This window comes from Triturus cristatus, chromosome 6, assembly GCF_964204655.1.
Source record: "Triturus cristatus chromosome 6, aTriCri1.1, whole genome shotgun sequence".
Lineage (NCBI taxonomy): Eukaryota > Metazoa > Chordata > Amphibia > Caudata > Salamandridae > Triturus > Triturus cristatus.
This window is the reverse complement of record NC_140589.1, coordinates 604,097,942-604,117,977: the sequence shown is the minus strand read 5'-3', so window position 1 is coordinate 604,117,977 and position 20,036 is coordinate 604,097,942. Positions and strand designations below refer to the sequence as shown.

The following is a 20,036-nucleotide window of genomic DNA, read 5'->3' as shown; positions in this document are numbered from 1 at the left end:
TTGACCGACATCACATTTGTAAAGACCTGAGGGGTTGATGCAAGGCTAAATGGTATGATAGTGACCTGAAAGTGAGTGGTTCCTCCACGAAAAATGGGTACTTCCGGGGAAACTATCTAGTCTTCGTGTTCCAAGGTTAGTAAGACTTGTCAAGTGGCATCATTTTGAATTCAAGATCTTAAGGACAAAAATCAACTGCACACCTTCATCCTTCTTGGGAATCAGCAGGAAACAAGAGTAACATCAAGCCGCTGCTCACCCTCTGGTAATGTCTAGATCTCCCCCTTCATGAGTAACATGAACACTGGCCTAGAGAGGATGTGACCATGATCATGAACATGATCCACCAAAACCAGCAAGAGAACCGTGATAATATGTGGAAAAGCATCGTTAAAGGACAGGGCATAGTTAACTTGGACAATTTGCAGGATTCATTGATCAGATGTGAGCAGGCACCAGTGGGGGAAGGAATGCTATATCTGGCCCCCTCATCCACCCACCCTTTTCCCTTCAACCACAGGCATACATTCTTTGCTCAAGGAATAACTAAATGTTTGCTGTATTGCCAGGCAAGTAGGAGTAAAAGATTGTTTCTGTTTTTCCTTTTCCTTAGCACCACCTCTGCAACCAAAAGCCCTGAAAATTCTGCATGGGCTGTTCGATGTGTTGTGAAGGCGAGAGTTGGGGTAAGGCAAGGTCTCAGCAGTGTTCCCTGAAGTTATGGTAGTGCGTGTAGAACGTATAAGCTGGTGAAGCCAAGCCCAGGAAGCTGACAGTTGACAGATTGCTTTCCAATGTTTCCCAAACAGAGTTTGCTACGGAGAAGTTCCAATGCTAAGTACCACAGAAACATTAAAGAAGTACAGTTCAATATCTGACAGTACCTGAACAACAAAAGCACTGAGCATGCCTAGTAAAAGGAGCAAGGAAATCTGATATCCCCCTCATTCTGATGGATCTCCACTGGCTACTTACTGCAGCCAGATTCCATTTCAAAATGGCACGAATCACACCCAAATCCCTCTCAATATACCTGAAAGACAAACTTTATTATTGGAGGAGTAAGGTATCTAAAAACAAATCAAGCTTACTCTTCGAACTCCAAAAAGCTAAAAATTCTACAGGATTAAACAAAGCCTTCGTCTAACAAACACCAAGAGTGCAGAACGGCTCACGTGAAAACCTCTGACTCAACATCAATCTTCTTCTTTCCTACCATGAAGATATGAAAACCCAAATTTTCAGAACCTACCTTAATAAATAACTAAACACCACTATCCAATGTCACTGGGTATGGGTGTGAAAGTTATCTCGCCATATGTTGCTCTCCATTTTACGCCACACCCCACCCCCAACGTCTGGACACAATGTGTTTTTAAGTTTGTCTCAGAAGGTTGTATTGCGTATGTGGTAGTGTCCAGTGCCTGTGTGACTAGGTTTGCGCTGTACAAATATAACAACTAAATTAAATAAATCAGCACTAATGCACGACAGTTGCTTCTGGAACAATGCATAATCACATTTAATGAGGGCATACATCCCATAACTTTTTCATTCAAATGAGTCATAGTTGTTCTCAGATGCAGACAAATTCCTTTTTTTCTGCCTCTTACTACTTTGTGATGTCCATCGTTCATATTTTAATTTCTTCTTTTTTTTCTTAAATGCAATATAGCTAGGTTTTCTTTCTTCGATGACTGTATTTGCTCTATTTTATCTTCTATTATCCCCCAACACGTTCTTAATTTTCATAATGTGTTTGTTCATTTCTGGTATTAATTTTTGATTTAATGCATGGTGGTTTGTGATTTAATTTATAGTGGTTCTGATATACTGCTCATGTCACATTACAACCACTTCAAACTGCTCAAAGAGGAAACGGTGGGGGTCAGAGAGTGTAGGAAGGGTCATGTGACAAGTCGTCAAGTGTTAAGAAGCCTCCAGGCAACTAGGTAACTAGAAGAGCTGAGTTTTCAGACCTGTGCAGATCTTCAGAAAGTTATCTTTAAGTCACTTTTGTAAGGATGACATTCTAAAATGGCATTGAGAATCCATCCTAATGGTCTCCTTTACTTTTGTCCTTCGTTCTACCTGACCAGTATTATTATATCAGTCACTTACTTTTCACATCCACCACTTTTTTGCCATAAGGTTTTTCTTTCTTCAGTCTTTTCCTTTTTTCTTCTCCTAAACTGCCTTGAATTGTACAGATGTTTTGTAGTGATTATTTTGCATATCTTTTCAGTTACAGTTTCACTTGAGCTTTTACAAAAGCAACAGTAGCAACGGATGGAAGAGATGGGTCTCCTGATGAAGACGGCCCTGCCACCGAACCTAGGAGAGGAGACGGTGATCACCACTACCACCACCTGCTGCATCTGGACCACCCACCATTGTGTGATTTTTTTATGACCAGGTACAGTCCTTAAGTCCACGACCGCTCCACTAGAACAACGGTGCAGTCAGTTGTGCTGGAATGTACATTAAGATATTGTTTTAATGAAAAGTGGTCCCTCTGCAGCATTCTTAAAGATCAATTTCTCTCCATGCACCCTAGTCTGCCACTTTGAAGGATCCTTCTAGCATGTGGACACACAGAATGATATGTGCCAGAGCGTTAAATAACCTTTGTATTGGACTAAAATGAATATGTTCATATCTCACTCATGACACCAGATGAATACATTAAGATTCGAAGCATCTGAAATTTTATAGAAACTTTCTGAATCTAATATCAGATTGATGAGGTTTTCTGTCCATTTGAAACTTTTATCAGAGGTTAAAACTGTTACTATAATTTGGGCCAGCCACCCAGGGCAATGAACAATACACTGACTGAGATAGCACTACACAGGGGCATCCAAATCAGGACTCTTTGGTTAAGGAACTAAGGGGTTCCTCAAGGCATAGTGTCTTATGTTTTTGTGTCCCGTAAGAGATGTCATTTTCCAAACATTGCTTCAAATATATACCCAAATTATTCAAGCCCTTAGGAAATAATCGTAATTCACATGAGCCTATGTCTGACTGACTTAATTAGTATTGCGCAGGTTTTACATCATCCTCCCCCACCAGTTAATGTTATATCATAGGAAATCAAAATGTATGGGTGACGTGGGCATGATCTATTCAGCATTAAGCATTATTTAATTTCCTGGCTGAATTTCTGATGATCTCAATTTTAGGATTATCTCCAACTAAGAATAATATTAGAAAAAATAACACTAATAATAGATGACATCAGGAACCACCACGTATCACCTCTGTCCCGATGTCAGAGGGTTTTGTATTTGAATGCATCTTTAGTCAGTTTGGGAATCATTGTTATCAATGTTGTGTTAAATTTGAGTGGGAGGTTACCACACTTGTTGAAAATATTGGTTTCCTTGGAGAACAATGGGTCTCAGTGACTATCTGACATTTTATAGAATTCAATGGAAAAACCATTATCGCCAGGGAATGATCCAACAAGTATTATTTGGTCATCCTGACAAGATTACAGGATATAATGGTATTCACACAGCGTCATCCAACTGTAAACCTGCTATGACATCTCATTGTCTCACTGTGAAGAAATCAGGCATTCTACACTACAAATTAGAATGGTCGTACATCTTTATCACCTGCCCTGTATTGAAAAGTCATCCATTTTGGGAGCTTGTTGAAGCAGGACCGTTTTTACTTTGCTGAATTTGTATAGGCGCATGGCATTTTAAACATGTTTTAGGTTATCAGGGATACTGTAGAACGCCATCAGTAATTGGCTGAACAACATTCTTATTGATAAGTGTGCAAAAATAGGAGTAATATTTTTATATTATTTCTTAATGAAGTGAAAATATACTGGAGTATATCATGCCATATTGATTTCTTTATGCCACATGCTGAACACCCAGTACAAACTGCCCTAAGGTACAAAAAGGAGGGTTGCACCTGTATTTATCATTAGAAAGGTCTTCATACATCTGATTGGTACACATTCATTAGTTCTTGGAGACTCGCTCAGCTTCTTTTAAATGAATCAGTTAATATTTATGTACTATTATTGGAGGAGTTTTATATAGCACGACCATGACCCGCCAAGGTATCCAAGTGCTGTACAAATAGCAGACAACTCATACACATAGAGTAAAAAAGCAATCAGTTATAAGTAAGCAACAAAACAACTGCAAAGTAATAATCGGTTAGGTAGATTCATGATCCGGAGGAGTTCTTCAGGGTTATTATTGTAGTAATTTGTTCATCAGAAGCCTTTTCACATCTTTTTTGAAGGAGGTCGTTGAGGCGTTTGACCTGATTATGGGTGGCAGTGTGTCCCATATTCTTGGGGCTAAGTTGGAGAATGAATGGTTTGTAAATTTCTTTTTTTTGAGCTTCTGCAGTTTCAGCAAGGGTGTTGGCACTTCTTAAGGAACGACTACTCCCTGACAGTGCTAGTTTATTAGCCAGACAGGCGGGAGTGTTGTGGTAAAGGGCCTTATGTGTCATGCAGGCTTTTTTCAGCAGGATCCTTGCTTCAAATGTGAGCCAATTTAGAAGTTTTAGGTCTGGACTGATGTGATCAAAATTTCTGGATCCCGTGAAGAGCATAGGCGCTGAGCTCAGCACAGACCTTAGCAGCGCTAACCTTGCTTTGGGTAGACCTGCAAGAGTAGCACTCCTGTAATTTAATCAGGAGATCTACCGGTTGAAAGCCACCAGGAACAAGAAAGGTTTGATTTTCCTTAGAAAGTTCAGTTGGTTTTTGGCTCCCCTGGTGGTTGCGCTGATATGATCTTGCATATTAAGGTATTTGTCCAATATTATACCAGGTTATCTAGTAAAGTCAATGGTGTTGGGGGCGCAAGAGGAATTTCATTTTGAGTATGTTGAGCATAAGGTGGTTGCAGGCTAACCATTGCTGGTTTTTTAGCAGGGTGAGGTTGAGAGTATTAACTTCTTCAGGTAATGAATTTTTGAGTGCTTTAGGATATCGGTGAGAGGTTCCATGAACAGATAGAATAAGATAGTTGAGAGCGTGGATCCTTGAGGCATTACAATTGAGACTCGTGTAATGTCGGAGAGGGTTTGATTGACTTTTATTCTTTGAGTTCTGTTATGTAGGCACAACGAAAACCAGTTTGAGACAGGGCCAGATATCCCCATCCTTGACTCCAGAAGGTCAATCATGCTGTCATGTTTGACCATGTCGAAGGCAGAAGAGAGACCTAGAAGTATGAGCAGGCACGGTTCGCTCTGATCAAGCAATCTCAGGGCATCATCTACAATGTGGGTTAGAGCTGTTTTAGTGCTATGCCCCATTCTGAAGCCAGATTGCCAGTGGTCCAGGAGATTACATTGTTCAATGTGGTCACAGAGTTGCAGGTTTACGCATTTTTCTAGGACCTTTGCTAGTGTTGGGAGGTTGTTAATGGGACAGAAATGATTGAGGTCAGACTGCCCAGCATTTGTTTTTTTCAAGATAGGGGTGACCTGTCCTATATTTAGACAATCAGGAATCAGGCCATGCGAGATGGATGCATTAACAATCATCGTCCAGAGAAGGAGAGTGGAGGATTTAAGCTCTTGATTTATTTGATGGGCAGAGGATCATTGAAATGATTGGAGGGTTTTAGTGATGTTATTATCTTGAGTATGTCGGCTTTGTCTGGAATTTTGAAGGCATTCCAAGTAGCATTTTGTTTTCGTAGTAAAGCTGATCAGGGCGTTCTCACCAGATGTACTGAGAGGAGACTGAGTTGGGAATGGTTTGGTAAATGCTGGGAGGCAAGTTGCAGTTTTGATTCAATCTTAGTCTTTTCCATGAAATGGGCAGAACAGTTGTACTGATAGACTGTATTGAAAATGCAAAACTTACCACCAACTTGAAGGAATTCTCCAGATCCACCCCCATGTCTGCGTACACTGTGTTCAAAAGCTTTTTTCAGAGTGGAACCCTTCAACTGAACCAGATCAAAAGTGCCTCCGAAAGGTAACACTGACATCAAATCTTCCAGAGTGATGCTTCCTGTGTGAGAGACAACAGTTGGTTACTGTGCAGAAGATTATGAAGAAACACCAATCATATCATTTTCCACGTGCTCTCAATGAAGAAAATATTTACCCACAAATAAGTTTGTCCTTTTATCTTTGAAGATGTATAAACATTAAAACAAAATCAATGTATGAATCAGTCGGCTCAGATGGATTATAGAAAAGTTCCGTTGTAGCTGGTTTTCCCTAAAACTCAGTTCCAAACTATAGAATCCTATAACCAGAAGCTGTCTAAACCTTTGGAAATGCAACTATGAGTAAGCAGCCAGTCCTCTGGTTTCCAGTTGAGCAAAGAATCCAGTTCAAAATCTTCAGCCAAGCTCATAGGGTCTATTAGAGCAAATATCTAGGGTACAGGAAGAAGTTTCTTTCCCACTGCAAGCCAGCCAGGAACCTGTGGTCTGCCAACATAAATCGAATGCAGAGATCAAAATTTCAGGGCACTAGGCCCCATTTTGCTTCCACAGAACTAATACATCCTCGGCTAACTGTGTCTGAGTGACAGTGCTAATTTCTCCATATAGAATTGATGCCTGCCATCCTTTTGTGTTCTCTTTCTTGAGATATGTCATAAGGGCAGTTAATCCAATTTTAGCATGCATGCTTGAAGGACACACTGATGGTACTTGTAATGGAGTGGGAATTTACTGTGAAATTCTTTCGGCCCTCATCACATTGACCAGAATCAGAAGAACAGGACCCAGTACGTACAGCATCATATTGTTAGGAATTTCTTTTTAGGTCTCGCCTACGCTGCGCGCATGCGCTGCGTAGGAGACCATTAGCCATCGTGCAGCTCTTTTTCAAAGCACATACTCGTGCTTGTGGCGGCATACGCCTTGTGGGAGTGCGCAGCGGCGCGCCACAAGCATGAGTATGTGCTTTGAAAAAGAGCACACTGCGCATGCACTCATACACGCACGCACCGCATTGCTTTTAAATATCAGCCTTATAGCCGCATTGTTTGAATTCGCTAAACAGAGCATAAACATTCGTGGTGGTTTTAAGCTGCCCGTGTGAAGGAAGCGTGGGTACAGGCACTACTGTCTCAGTCTGAGGTGTTTTAATTTGGTTTGTTTGAATCAGATGTACATTAGACACCACCAAAATTTGCCTGCTCCTTTTGTTTTGCCTAAGAACTTCCTTGAGTGACTTTTCAACTTGTACATTTGCAATTTATATTTTCTGTGTGCATCTCTTTTGTAACTCATGTTTTCTTCTCCTCCCACCCCATAGCTCCTATTTGCTCCCCCACCGCCTCCCATGTTGACTTCTGCTCCATTCCACTCTTACCGTCACAGCCATCATATTTTTTTAATGCTTTTTAAATATTTTTGTGAGGTTCGGCAGCTGGTATTTGCTACTGGAACTATTCTTTTGTTCGATGCACTTTTTAATTCTTTTTTTTTAATTTCCACCTCAAGTTTGGCACCCACCCTCTAGGAAAGGTAAATTAAATGTTAAAAAAATAAAAAATCTGCTATGTCATGATGCATATGTGCACTTGCATGGTGAAGCATGAACACGTGTCATCGCGCTTCAGCAACTGTTTTTAGCCAATGCCATCCCGCATTCAAAATTAAGCATGTTATTCTCTTAGCAGAAGTCGAAGAGCATCAGTAAAAAGCAATGGCAAAACCAAAGGTTCGGGTAATGTAATTAAAAGGTAGGTGCGACCTTCTGACTTTGTCAATGCTTCTTTTTTTCAGTCAAGTTTAGCATGTGTATCTGTTGGTCAAGGGCTAGTGACAGATCTGATTGCAGTGCGGCCATTGTTCCTTAATGTACCAGAAAAAAGTGCGTGGACTCGATACATGCACAGTAAGGACAAAACACATTTCAGTTCTAAATCATGTGGACTAACGCCAAAACTGCCGACCTTTGAACTGGGGAACCAGCTTGGAATCTCGGGGTCGGCTCAACATCCTGTGATTTTGGACAAGTTGCTTCACCTACCCGTGCTTAAAAAAAAATTAAAAATGAAGGTTTCCTTGTGTAATGTAACTGGTGATCATATATTCGGGTCGAGTTTGCACTTTATAAAACAAGAGAAAAAAAAATCAACAAATACACTTCCCACCACAGAAGGTGGCGGCCCTCAGTATTGGAATGCATACTACCAGGTGTGCTTCCCTCACCCATGAAAGGTTGATTGGACAGGATATAGCAGCCGGCGTTGTCTACCATTTGATTTGTGAAGTGTATGCTTTTGCTTGAATGTGTGGCTGAAATGTTGTTTGCCTCCGTGCGTGCCCTTCCCCACTCTGATAAACCATGCCTGGAGACCCTGCAAATCATTAACAGGCATTTGCAATGCAATAGCTCTTGCATTTACTCAAGTTTAAGCTATTGGCATTGTAAATGACAATGCCTTTTATTTATGTTTCAAAAACAAAAATAAAAGGCATTGTCAAAAGCTCAAACTCGAGTAAAAGCAAGACCTATTGCATTGCAGATGCTTGTTTCGGTCTAGCTGACAGCACAGCTGTTGCCAGATGTAAGCTGATAAACCTAATAAAGAGCTTTCAAGAGTACTACGTAGAGGGGCTGTGCTTCCACCCACATGTTGGTAGCCAGCAGTACATGTTTCTATTGGGCAGAAGTTGTATGCTGCCACATAAAAAGTGTTTCCCTTCCACACAACTCTGAATATTTTACCTATTTTTCCAGGAGCAGTATGGCTACCTGAGCTTGAACTTCCAGGGACTCACACATGACACTGTAAAGTGCTTAGATAACTCAGAAATGTATAGTGTTTGGTTCCATCATCTTCAGTACAGTTTTGTCTTTGAGAGCAGTATGGGACACTAAGAGCTGCACTAACCTACATGGATTTCTAAGTCTGACTTGGCAGTGCCTGACTGTTGCCTGACCTTGTGTGATCAACAAAAATTAGCTTTCAGAGTACTACTGATAGAGGGACTAAGCTCCACTCACATGTCGATTCCCCTTAGTAAAGAATTTGATTGGGCCAAATGTGTGTGCTTCCACTAAAAAGACTACTTGTATTGCAGTTTTTGGCTTGTGGCAAGGCGTATGCTTGATACAGCAAGCCTGAGTTGCTTATGCTGGTATGCCAATGATCATGGCTATAGGACTGATATTTTTATTAAGTAATGTTAAGATAAAGTCGATAGGGCTGACCTATTTCTTGAGAAAAGCATGTTAGAGTCAATAGGCATTTAAATGTGTATTGTTGTTACTCTATATCAAAGCCTACAAATAGGTTTTTTATTACATGGAATCTCACAGATTACCATAATAGACAATGGTGTTGGTATTCATTACATGTGCATCAAACCATGGAGGAAGAAAGTTTGCTCTGTGAGAATTCTTGTTATGCCCTCTTAGAAGAGATGGAATTTTGCTTAGCCCACTGTAAATGTGCATACCTTTCTAATTTTACAACTTGCTAAAGCCAATATGCCTTTACCAATTGATCATTTATTTTCACACTGTGTTACAAGCGTTTTGTTACATGTATCTCACAGATTACAGTGGTCGGCAACAGTTGTGGTGTTGGCCAGCCAATCTAAAAAAAACTGGGGATTCTCACTGCGATAAATCTTGTAAGGCTGTGTTGAGAGGGGGTTTGTATCATTTTGCAGGCTGTATATTTCTACGTATTGATAATTTTATAACTGTATGCATGATGGTTGCCTATTCATAAAATAGTCTGGAGATTGGTATGATGTAAAAGTAATGGTAAAGGGTAAATGCTTCATTGGCTCAAAAGTGATGTTATAGTTAGCAATTGTAACTATATCTTACTTTACATTAAAACAAATCTTAGAAATTCAATGAAGAAAGCAAAGGTTGAAGTAACGTTATAGTTAGGTGAAAATGTCAGTGACAATGTAGGGTTTTAAACCCAAAAAAACCCACTGAAATTCACTAGTTATAATTATCTCTATTAACTATAACTTATGACCTAAAGTAATTGTAACTCACACCTTTGCCATGCACTGCTAATTACCTCACATATTACATCACTAATGACATGTTCTATGGCACCATTGATGACATCACTGCAACATCTGAAATGATGTTATTGATGACTGTACATTTTTCCATTCTCTTTCTTGCCTCTCCTTCTTGCTTTCTGTTTTCCGTGCTTTCATGTCCTTCTCTCCTTTCTCGATTTCTTTTATCCCATTTTTTGCTTTATCGCTTTATTTCTCCCCCTTTCTTTCTTTGTTCTATTTTTCTTTACAATTCTTTCTTTCCCTACTTCTTTATTGTGCATTCTTTTTCAGTTTCTTCTGCCTTCTTTTTTCTTCTTATCTTTATCCTACTTGTGCTACTTTTCCTTACTCTTTCTTTTTTTATCATTTACCACCTCTACTTTTCTCCTATCCTCCGTTTCCTGTTCAGTTGTTTCTTCCTTTCTTTTTTCTATCATTTATTTCTCCTCTTTTTCTCAGTTTCTTTTTTTTTATTTATTCATCGTTTTTCTTTCTTTCAATCAATCTTTCCTTTTTTATTTCATTATTTCTTTTGCTCCACTTTCTGTCTTTCCCCTTTCTCCATTTATTTTTACTTTCCTCCCCTCTACTTGATTTCTCTCCTTGTCAACTTTCTTTCTTTTCTTCTATCTTTCTTTCTCTATTTCTTCATTTCTTTGATTTTTTCTCTTCTTCTTCCTCTCCTTTAGTTTAGTCTCATCTTCTTTCTATGTCTTCATTTTTCTTCCTCTGTTATTCTTTCTTTCTTTTTCTTCTTTTATTTACTTTATTAAGCGTTTCCCTTTTTTCTCCTTTATTCCTACTCTACTGTCCTTTTCTCTGTGCATCTCCTTCTTTCTTCTAATGGATACCAATAGTGATAGCTGCGAACACAGTGATCTTAGGATTTCCAATGCTCATTCAACTCTTAAATACCACAGTAGGCTGTTTACCCATACACCAGACCACCTCCCACGACTGTCCTCTTTAAACGCAAATTTGCCAAAACCAACAACCACTTGTTATCAGTTTTTTAGTATTAGTTGTTGTTCTTTAATTAAACATCAAGCTGATTTATAAAATTTTCAAATTGCTTATGATCCTAAAAACCCTGTTTGTAATCGAAACCTGGCTTAACAAGGCAATATTATTGCCGCTCTGCCCTTAGACTTTCATATAGTCAGACTGGATCAACAGGATAGGAAAAGCGGCAGAATTGCAATCAATTTTAAAGCACAGTATCAATGTAAAATGTTTAGTTTTGGGGATTCCTCGCTGTGAGGCTTTGTTATTCTCTTTGGCATTACCTAACAACATTGCCCTGTCTAGCGCTTTCATCTATCGCCCCCCCTGGACTGACAGGAAATTGGAGTACCTGTATTTCAGAAGTCCTCTCCCCGCTTATTTTGAAATATGCTAATTTTACAGTGTCAGGTGATCTTAACATTCACTCCCTGATATAGGACTTTATGGCCATAGACATTCAGTTTATCAACTGTGCCCCTACACAAATGGCTGGACATCTGCTTGACCCCATTTCTACTTATTTGAAGGGTCTTCCCACTGGCCACCTGATACCCCTATCATGGTCAGATCATTTTGCTGTCCCATTTTCCTTACCTATTTATTTCACACCTGGAACTCAGACCACCGTCCTGTCTCTTTTTTCAAAAATTGGTCTAAACCTGATACTTCTACCCTGAAATCCACGTTGGAACAAGTTGCCCGACTATGAGTGAATCTGTAAAGGTTGACTTTACTACTATTGATAATTGGCTTCAATCCTCAATCAACCCTATCTTACCTACGACTCGAGTCACACATCACAGAATATTGCCCCCAACTTCATGATTTAAGGACGCCTTGCAGGAAAACCAAAAGAAATGCAAACATGTGTAAACAATATGGCGTAAATCCTACAGTTTAAATGATAAAGAGATATATAGACAGGTTTAAAAGTTAATCATAAAAACTGTTGCATTTCCAGAGCATCTTTTTACTAGGGAAAGTTCACTATGGCTCAAAACTGCCCCAAAACCCTCTTTTGAGTGGTAAAAACGTTATCAGGCCCTAATTAGATATCCCCCTAGGTCTTTCTGTCTCAACCACACGTGAAGAACTAGAGTACTTTTTTTTATTAAAAGTTGCTGCTGATATACAGACCTCCTTCTCCTCTGTACCCATTTCTAACTGTACTCTGGCATTAGAGGCAGCCACTATTTGTGATACATTGGGTAACCAGCAATTGCATGCTACAGAGGATTCCTGTATTAGCCCGGATGTGCCCTGTTCATTGGTCAATTTCTTATTCATGGGCCTCTTCCCTGCAAAGTAAATGGATGGGCCCACTCCGGACCGCTCAGGCCAGGGTACTATGCTGAGGGGCCTCCTGGAGCTCAGGCCCCCTGCACTGCAAAGGCTGCAGGGACCTTAGTTACATCACTGGACCTCTTGACATTTATGCGGCTCCTCAGAGCCATTAAATTGGGATCGCCATTAGATCTGTTTCCTCCCTTGTAATTTGGCAAGTTGGGCCCATAACTTCTAGAACTTTTAACTCAACACTTAAATGCTTTTCTCATAGAAGGGGGTGTGTCTTCAAGGCATGGAAACATGCAATGGTCATACCATTGTTAAAAAAGCCAAACGTACATATTGCTAACTGGTCTAAGAATAGACCTATTTCGCTCTTGCTGACACTGACCAAGATCCTAGGAAAACCTGTTACGAAACAGCTTGCGGTGTTTATCAACTCTAATGACCTCCTCCACCCCTCACAATCGGGTTTCAGACTGGCTACAGTACGGAATCAGCCCTACTTGATGTCATGAAAAATCTAAAGCTCCAGTTAGACAAAGGCGACACCGCTGCTCTGATTTTACTAGATCTAAGTGCTGCCTTTGTTACAGTAAATGACAGCATTATGCTGCAAAGATTAGAAGAGACAGGTGTGCCCTGGGGTGGCTCTGATTTTTTCTGCAGGATCGCTCCTTGTACGGCCTCTTGCAGATATTGTAGAGAGCTGTGGTCTCACACTTTTTTCGGACAATGACGACACTCAGATTGTTGTCCGCTTGTCATCTCAGGAGAAGCAAATGCTTGGGTTTTAAACATTTGCTGGACAAAAGTGACGACATGGATGAACACTAAATCCCTCATATTGAATGGTGATAAAACCAAGATTCTGCTGGTGGGTAGCCACACTCCCATCTCTGAGGGCCTCATCTGTTGCCTGAGGGTCTTGGGGCATGTCCAACATTGTTGCTGTCTGTTAAGATTCTGGCATCTGGCTGGAAAATAAGCTATTATTGAACACCAAAGGTGTTGTCCACCTGCTTTGGGATTCTTCGATGGCTAAGAAAAATACTCAGCTTTCTCTCTGCTTTGATCATCTCCATATTGGACTATGGCAATATTCTCTATCTGGGTGTATTTACGGCTTCACTCAAGTGGCTGCAGCTAGTCCAAAATGTTGGTGCCAGACTTCTTCTGAGGACACCCAGATTCACATCTACATCTATCTTCTTCTTGAGCTCCATTGGGTACCTATTGAAAGGTGAGCTCATTTTAAAGCCCTCGATTATATGCTCACACTTCTGTCAAATACGGGCCCCACTATCTTAGACTTCTGGTGTCACTCTTTAATACAAGCCACTCTGCGTTCTAACAAATCTAATTTTTCCTCAGTTCTCAGAGTGAGGAAAGTCTGTCAAGGAGGCCCAGTATTCTCCTACCTGGATCCTAAACTGTGGAACTTGATTCCAACATTTTTGAGATCCTGTCAGTCTCTTTCTGTTTTTTGTAAGCAGTTAAAGACCAGGCTGTTTTGATCCAGTGTTCATTGCCAGTATGAGTTGAGGTACCTTGAAGGACTTAGAGATGTGAAACTCTTTTCGGGTAGCTATGAGCTTTATAAAACTCCAATAATAATACTACCACTTTCCCTTTCTATCTCATTTTTCCTTATATTCTTTTTTGCGCTGTGAAACTCTTTTCGGGTAGCTATGAGCTTTATAAAACTCCAATAACAATACTACTACTTTCCCTTTCTATCTCATTTTTCCTTATATCCTTTTCTCCTCTTTTTCTTTTCTTCTCTCTTTCTTTTTTCTTTTTGCCATTCTCTTACTTTTTTCCGCTTCTCTGTTTTTCATTCTTTCTTACTTCCGCTTTAAGTCATTCTGCTCACTGATTTTTCTTCCAAATTTCTTTCTCCCTTCATCTCCATTCTTTCTTTTGCTCCTCTCTCTGTTTAATTGTTCTCATTCTTTTATTCCTTTCTTTCGTTGTTTCTTTCCCTTGCTTTCTCATTTTTCCCTTCTATCCTTTTCTCCTTATCGTTTTCTTTCTTTTGCTTTTTTCTTCCTCTGTCATTATTTCTTTCTCTTTCATTCCTTCCGCTTACGGATTTTTCTTCTTTTTTCATTTTCTTCCAAATTTCTCTTTCTTCCATTATCTCCATCTTTCTTTTGTTCCTTTCTCTGTTTATTTTTCTTAATTCTTCCTCTCCTTTCTGTCTTTCACTGCCTTTCTTATTTTCCTTTCTTTCTGTCTTGCCTTGTTTCTCACTGTCATTCTTGCATAACCTTTTCTTTCTTGTTTCCTATTCCTCTCTTTTTTCTCTCATATTCTGTCTGTCCATCTCTCTCTCTCGCTATTTGTCTTTCTCCCTTTCGAAGTCACAAGAGCAAAGTGACAAAACTGATCCATAGAGACCCCGAATGTAAACCCTTTGCAGTAAAGATTATGTGCCCAGACTGGGATACTCTAAAAACAGTATATATGCTATAAGGCTTCTATGTACATTTATCAAACCCCTTATTAGGCAGTATCTCACAACGGTTTTCAATTATCACAAGATCTCACTATAAGAAAGGTTGGAGACCCCTGATTAACACTCATGCCAATGCAGCACCAACATTGGTTCTAAACCAAAATAAAAGTTTACACCTAAATGTGGTTTTGCTCTTACTAGGGTTTCCACGCTCATACTGATGTTGCACCAAGGCTGATTTTGCACCTCGATGTGCCGTGAACCGAATGTCATGTCGTACTGGAGCACACCTTTTACAACTAAACTGATAACCTACTACTAATACGTTTTCACTGTACAGAGTGGTTTTACAACTAAACTTGATACCCCACTCCAGCTGGCAATGGAAATGTTTAGATTTTGCTATTCTTATGTAACTGTCCACAAGTTGCTGAATGAAATGGAATATTGGGTAAAAAGAAAGGCCTACAGTTGGAAACCTGAAATGGAGCCATTTGGTAGTTATGGCGTCTAAGCATCCCTCACGACAAGCTTAAAAAACAGACAGGTTTCGGTTGTGACTGAGGAAAATATTTGTCTAGTCAACAAATGATACATTTACCCATGTGAACTTTAACAATTCTCATCCGGAATGTTACACTTGAATAGAATGTTTAAACTTCATCACAATTTTAATGTTGGGGGACCCCCAGTAACGATGAATGACTCTACAGAGCATAGATTTAACATGGCCATGATTTTAGCCTTACGGCTGGTAAAACATGGGCGGAATTTTCTGTGAGTATGAACATTTTTAATTCACTCCAAAGCATATGACCACATTTTTACAAAGCTCAGTTCGGACCAGTTTCCAAAATCGGAGGAAATTAACAGCAATTCTGACAGGTTAAAAAATCCGTGCAGTGATAAGCAGTCAGTTTGCATGAGCGTGGCATTGCATACCTGTTGGGGTGCTCTTTTCACGCATTCATCAATTAAATATCCAAATGGTAACTCATTAATGAGATTTTACAGTGAAGACATGATAGCTCCTGATCAAGAGCAAACAATGCTTATAAAATTAAATGTGTGGTATGTCCTCCACCTCCGCATATCTCTGTTTTTACCCTTCAAGCATCGAGTGCGTAGATCTTAACCACATCAGCTTCAGGAAACTCCTGAAATTGAGCATTTGCAGACTTGCCTTTCCCTGAGGCATTGACCTCATTATGGCAGTAGCTAAATGTTTGAAATGGGGTCTCTAGTTGCCAGAGGTATGCACTTTGGGGACCACCAATCTAGTCAGGGTAAGTGTAGTATACACTAAAATGTTACCTGTGGTCACCCTCTGGTAGCTTGGCACAGAGCAGTCTAGCTAAACTAAAGAGGCAATATGTAAGTACAAAAGTACTCCCCACCAATTTAGAAAAATAGCTAATATTTATCTGAGTAAATCAAGACCAAAACTCCAACTTACACAAGTCAAGATATGAATTGTGCATGTTTAAATCAAACTGCAGTGCTTAGAAGTCAATATCTCCAACTGGGGCTATCTGCTCGCGCTTAACCAGGGCAAATCCAAAAGTTCAGTCCGACCGCGATGGAGCGCAGACCAGATCCAGGAGTCACGCAGACCCACTGACAGTACCTTGGATGCGTCGATGCTCAAGGACGACGCATTGAAATCCAGAGGTGAGGCATCGCTACGGCAGGCGATGCGTCCGTTCCGAGTTGGGCAAGGTCATTGATGCTTCAATGTCAAGAGCACAGTGTGTTAGTTTTGAGGTGCCGGCGCCCAGCTGGTGGGCTGAAGACAATTAGTCGGTGAGAAGTCACTCTGGGCCGGAAATGCGTTGGAGTTCGGACAGTGCTTCACAGATGTCGGTGACGCGGTGTCCGTGTCTCATGCAGCAGCGGTTCTTCAGAGGAGCTGCTGCAAAGTCGAGGCTGCGTTGTAAGTCAAGGTTGATGCGCTGTTGCACTCAGCAAGCGGGGACCACAGCTTTGGTGCAGACATTGGTGATGTGTTGGTTTTGCAGGGAAGCCCCAGTTTCAAAATGATGCTTTGGAGGCAAAGCATTGGTCTCTTTTTTTTTTTTTTAACGATTCTTTTATTGAATTGTTTCAAATATCACAAAGCAGTGGTATGCATAGTATTCATAAAAGCATAGCATTATATCATCATGATAAAACATTGAACATTCAATTGTGTAAATGACTGAAATTCTGGTTCTGTTCGCCTTGACATATCCAATTCCACAGTCGGGGACAGACATATACCTCTCCTGTGCGAGTTCCACCCACCCCATTTCTTATCCCCTTTTTTGGGCACCCCCTGGCCTTATACACCGTTTTTTCAGCAACCATGTATTTGTCCATTTCCGCTACCCAGTGCCTGACTGACCGTCGCTCCGCTGCCCCCATTTCATTGCTATCGCTCTTTTGACCAGTGTGTATCCCAACGTAGCTAACTGTTCTAGTTCTGTAAGATCTGTAGCGTCCCATATATTGAGGAGCCCCATTGATGGTGTGAGAAAGCATTGGTTTCTTGTGTTGCAGCACAAACACTCACTTCCAAGGGCCATGGACTGAATTTGGCACCACTTGGCAGGCAGGACTCACAGCAGAGGATCCCAGGTGTTGGTAGCAAAATGCAGGTGAAGTCTTTGATATCCCTAGAGACTTCCAATAGGAGGCAAGCCCAACAAGCCCTTGGAGAACCTTTAGATATGCACGATGTAGAGAGCAAAGTCAAGTCCTCTCAATCACAGGCAAGAGGCAGCAGGCAGCAGGTCAACACAGCAAAGCAAGCGGCAGAGTGGTAGACCCCTTGGCAGCATAACAGATCTACTTCCTGGCAAAATATCCTCAGTCCAGAAGTCTTCTGAGTATATGTTGTCAGAGGTCCAGTACTTATACGCATTTTAGCCTTTAAAGGAGGGAGACTTCAAAGAAAGATCTTTGTAGTGCACAAGACCGTGCCCTTCCTGGATCTGGCTCCAGACGGGAAACATCCATTACCACGCGAGCATTGCATCGCAATGCCTTTACATCACGGGTAATACAACGCAAGTCCGATGGCTCTCTAACCTTAGGAATAGTATGACTTACTATTTCAACACCTTCCCTACTGTACGTAGACTGGTGTTGGAATAGTAAATCATACTATTCCTAAGTCCAGCGCCCTCCAGCGCAAGTCGTTGTAACGACTTGCATTGTAAAAACTGCGATGTAACGTTCCGCGATCATTTTGATTGCTTTGTAATGTCACATATTCCTCCAGACACACTACAAGGGGGCATGCAGCTCTTTGTGTGGGAACAGGCACAGCCCTATTCAGGTGCAAGTGTCAGTTCCTTCCTCTCACTCTAGCTCAAGAAGGGCCATCAGCCTTGTCATGGGCCATCAGCATATGCAGGGAACACCTCGGTTTCCCAGCTCAGACGTGTGTTTTAGGGAAAGGCAGAGTCACATATTGGTTAAAGTAAGAAAATGCCATATTTCTAAAAGTGGCATTTTCAGACCTACAATCTAAAAACCAACTTCACAAAAACATGTGTTTTTAAATTTATGAGTCTAGAGACACCAAACTCAATGTTTCCATCTGCTCCCAATTGGAAGTTACACCTGTAAAGTGTTACAAGGCAGCTCCAATATTAACCTGTGAGAGAGATAGGCCTTGCTATAGTAAGATAGTTTTGGGGTAGACTTAAGAAGCCTATAGTGAAAAACGAATTCAGCAGTTTTTCACTAGTAGGACATGTAAATCTCTACAGCACGTCCTACCTTTTAAATACACTGCACCCTGCCCATAGGGCTACCTAGTACCATGTTAGGGATGCCTTACATGTAATAAAAGGGAGGGTTTGGGCCTGGCAAGTAGGTGAACTTGCGAAGTCGAAATGGCAGTTTAAAACCGCGTACACAGACTCTGCAGTGGCAGGTCTGAGACATGTTTGAAAGGCTACTCATGTGGGTGGGTGGTGCAATCAGTACTGCAGGCCCACTAGTAACATATGATTTACAGGCCCTGAGCACGTGTAGTTCATTGTACCAGGGACTTATTAGTAAATCAAATATGCTAATCATGGAGAAATCAAATCACAATATATTGTAGATACAGAGCACATGCACTTTAGCACTGGTCAGCAGTGAAAAAGTGCCCAGAATCCTAAAACCACCAAAAACGAAATTCACACACAGTCAAAACAGGAGGTCATGAGGGGAAATCATGCGAAAAGATGCTGGATCTAACACTGAAGAATACTAGATAGAAGTCTAACTCACGCATCTGGTGGAATTATATCTGACAGTAATTATGTCCTGACAGTTGTACCAAAGAAATCACTGGGTTACCACATTTATTGAAAGTGGCTAGTAGGTTAATTGAGTCCTTATACAACTTGTAAATATATAAATGAATAAAGCCACCTAAAAGTAAATGAATAAACAAAAATGAGAAGCTTTTTTTATTTGATGAATTAAAAAATATGCCACAAGTTTGTACTGCAAGTCTCATCACAACACACACAGTGCACCATTGTGCTGTTAGCAGCTTCTCCGTTTGCACAGCGACGGTTGTGGAAATCCTTACCTGCACAAAGGCACAATGCACACTGAGGGACCCATGACATGCCTCGTGAACAGGAATGTTGCAAGAATCAACTATATACCTCACTGTGCACAGCAGCGAGTACATGTGCACAGGCCTGTAACAGGACACCTCTGTAACTTTCGCCATGTAATGGCATTCTGACCCGACGATTAGAATGCCACAAATAATGGCAGATTAGGAAACACATGAAGAGGGGAGTATGTAGCTGCTGGAAGGACCAATGTCTGCTTAACCATCTGCCATCTCAATTCAACCACAGTACGTGTTATATCATTTTCCTGCATCTATTTGTTTTGCATTTAAGCTCAGAGCTACTAAACAGAAATCAAGCAAAAGGTCTGCCAATGATAAAACCTCTGCAGACAAGTGTGTAGAAATTGTCCACAGCCACGGCTGACAGGCCTTCTTGTCTCTGTCTTAGGGTTCGGAAATACAGAAGGAAGGGCTTATATTCTCTTCCAGACCAGCAGCTACAATCTGTGTTCTTATCTTTCATATAGATTCTGTCCCAACAGCGCAAGGGCACTGGGTTACATCTTGGAACAGGTTCATCTACCATAGTAAGGTCCCGCCTGAGATGGGCTGTCGCCTGTGAGACATTTTGGTGCCGATCACGATCCGGTAAAAAATGTCCCCGTACGACTCGTATCGGGTCTTTTTACCGTACGAATCGTACAAGTGCCGTACGAAC

General features: G+C 40.9%; 1 protein-coding gene across 1 annotated transcript in view; it reads right to left on the bottom strand.

Annotated features, from left to right (window-relative positions):
- Positions 1-20,036, bottom strand: part of NT5E (5'-nucleotidase ecto) — a 559,853-nt gene that overhangs the window by 67,536 nt on the left and 472,281 nt on the right. Inside the window, exon 7 of the mRNA XM_085611043.1 lies at positions 5,858-6,007. Coding sequence (XP_085467169.1) covers positions 5,858-6,007 — 150 coding nt within the window. The remainder of the gene's footprint in view (positions 1-5,857; positions 6,008-20,036) is intronic.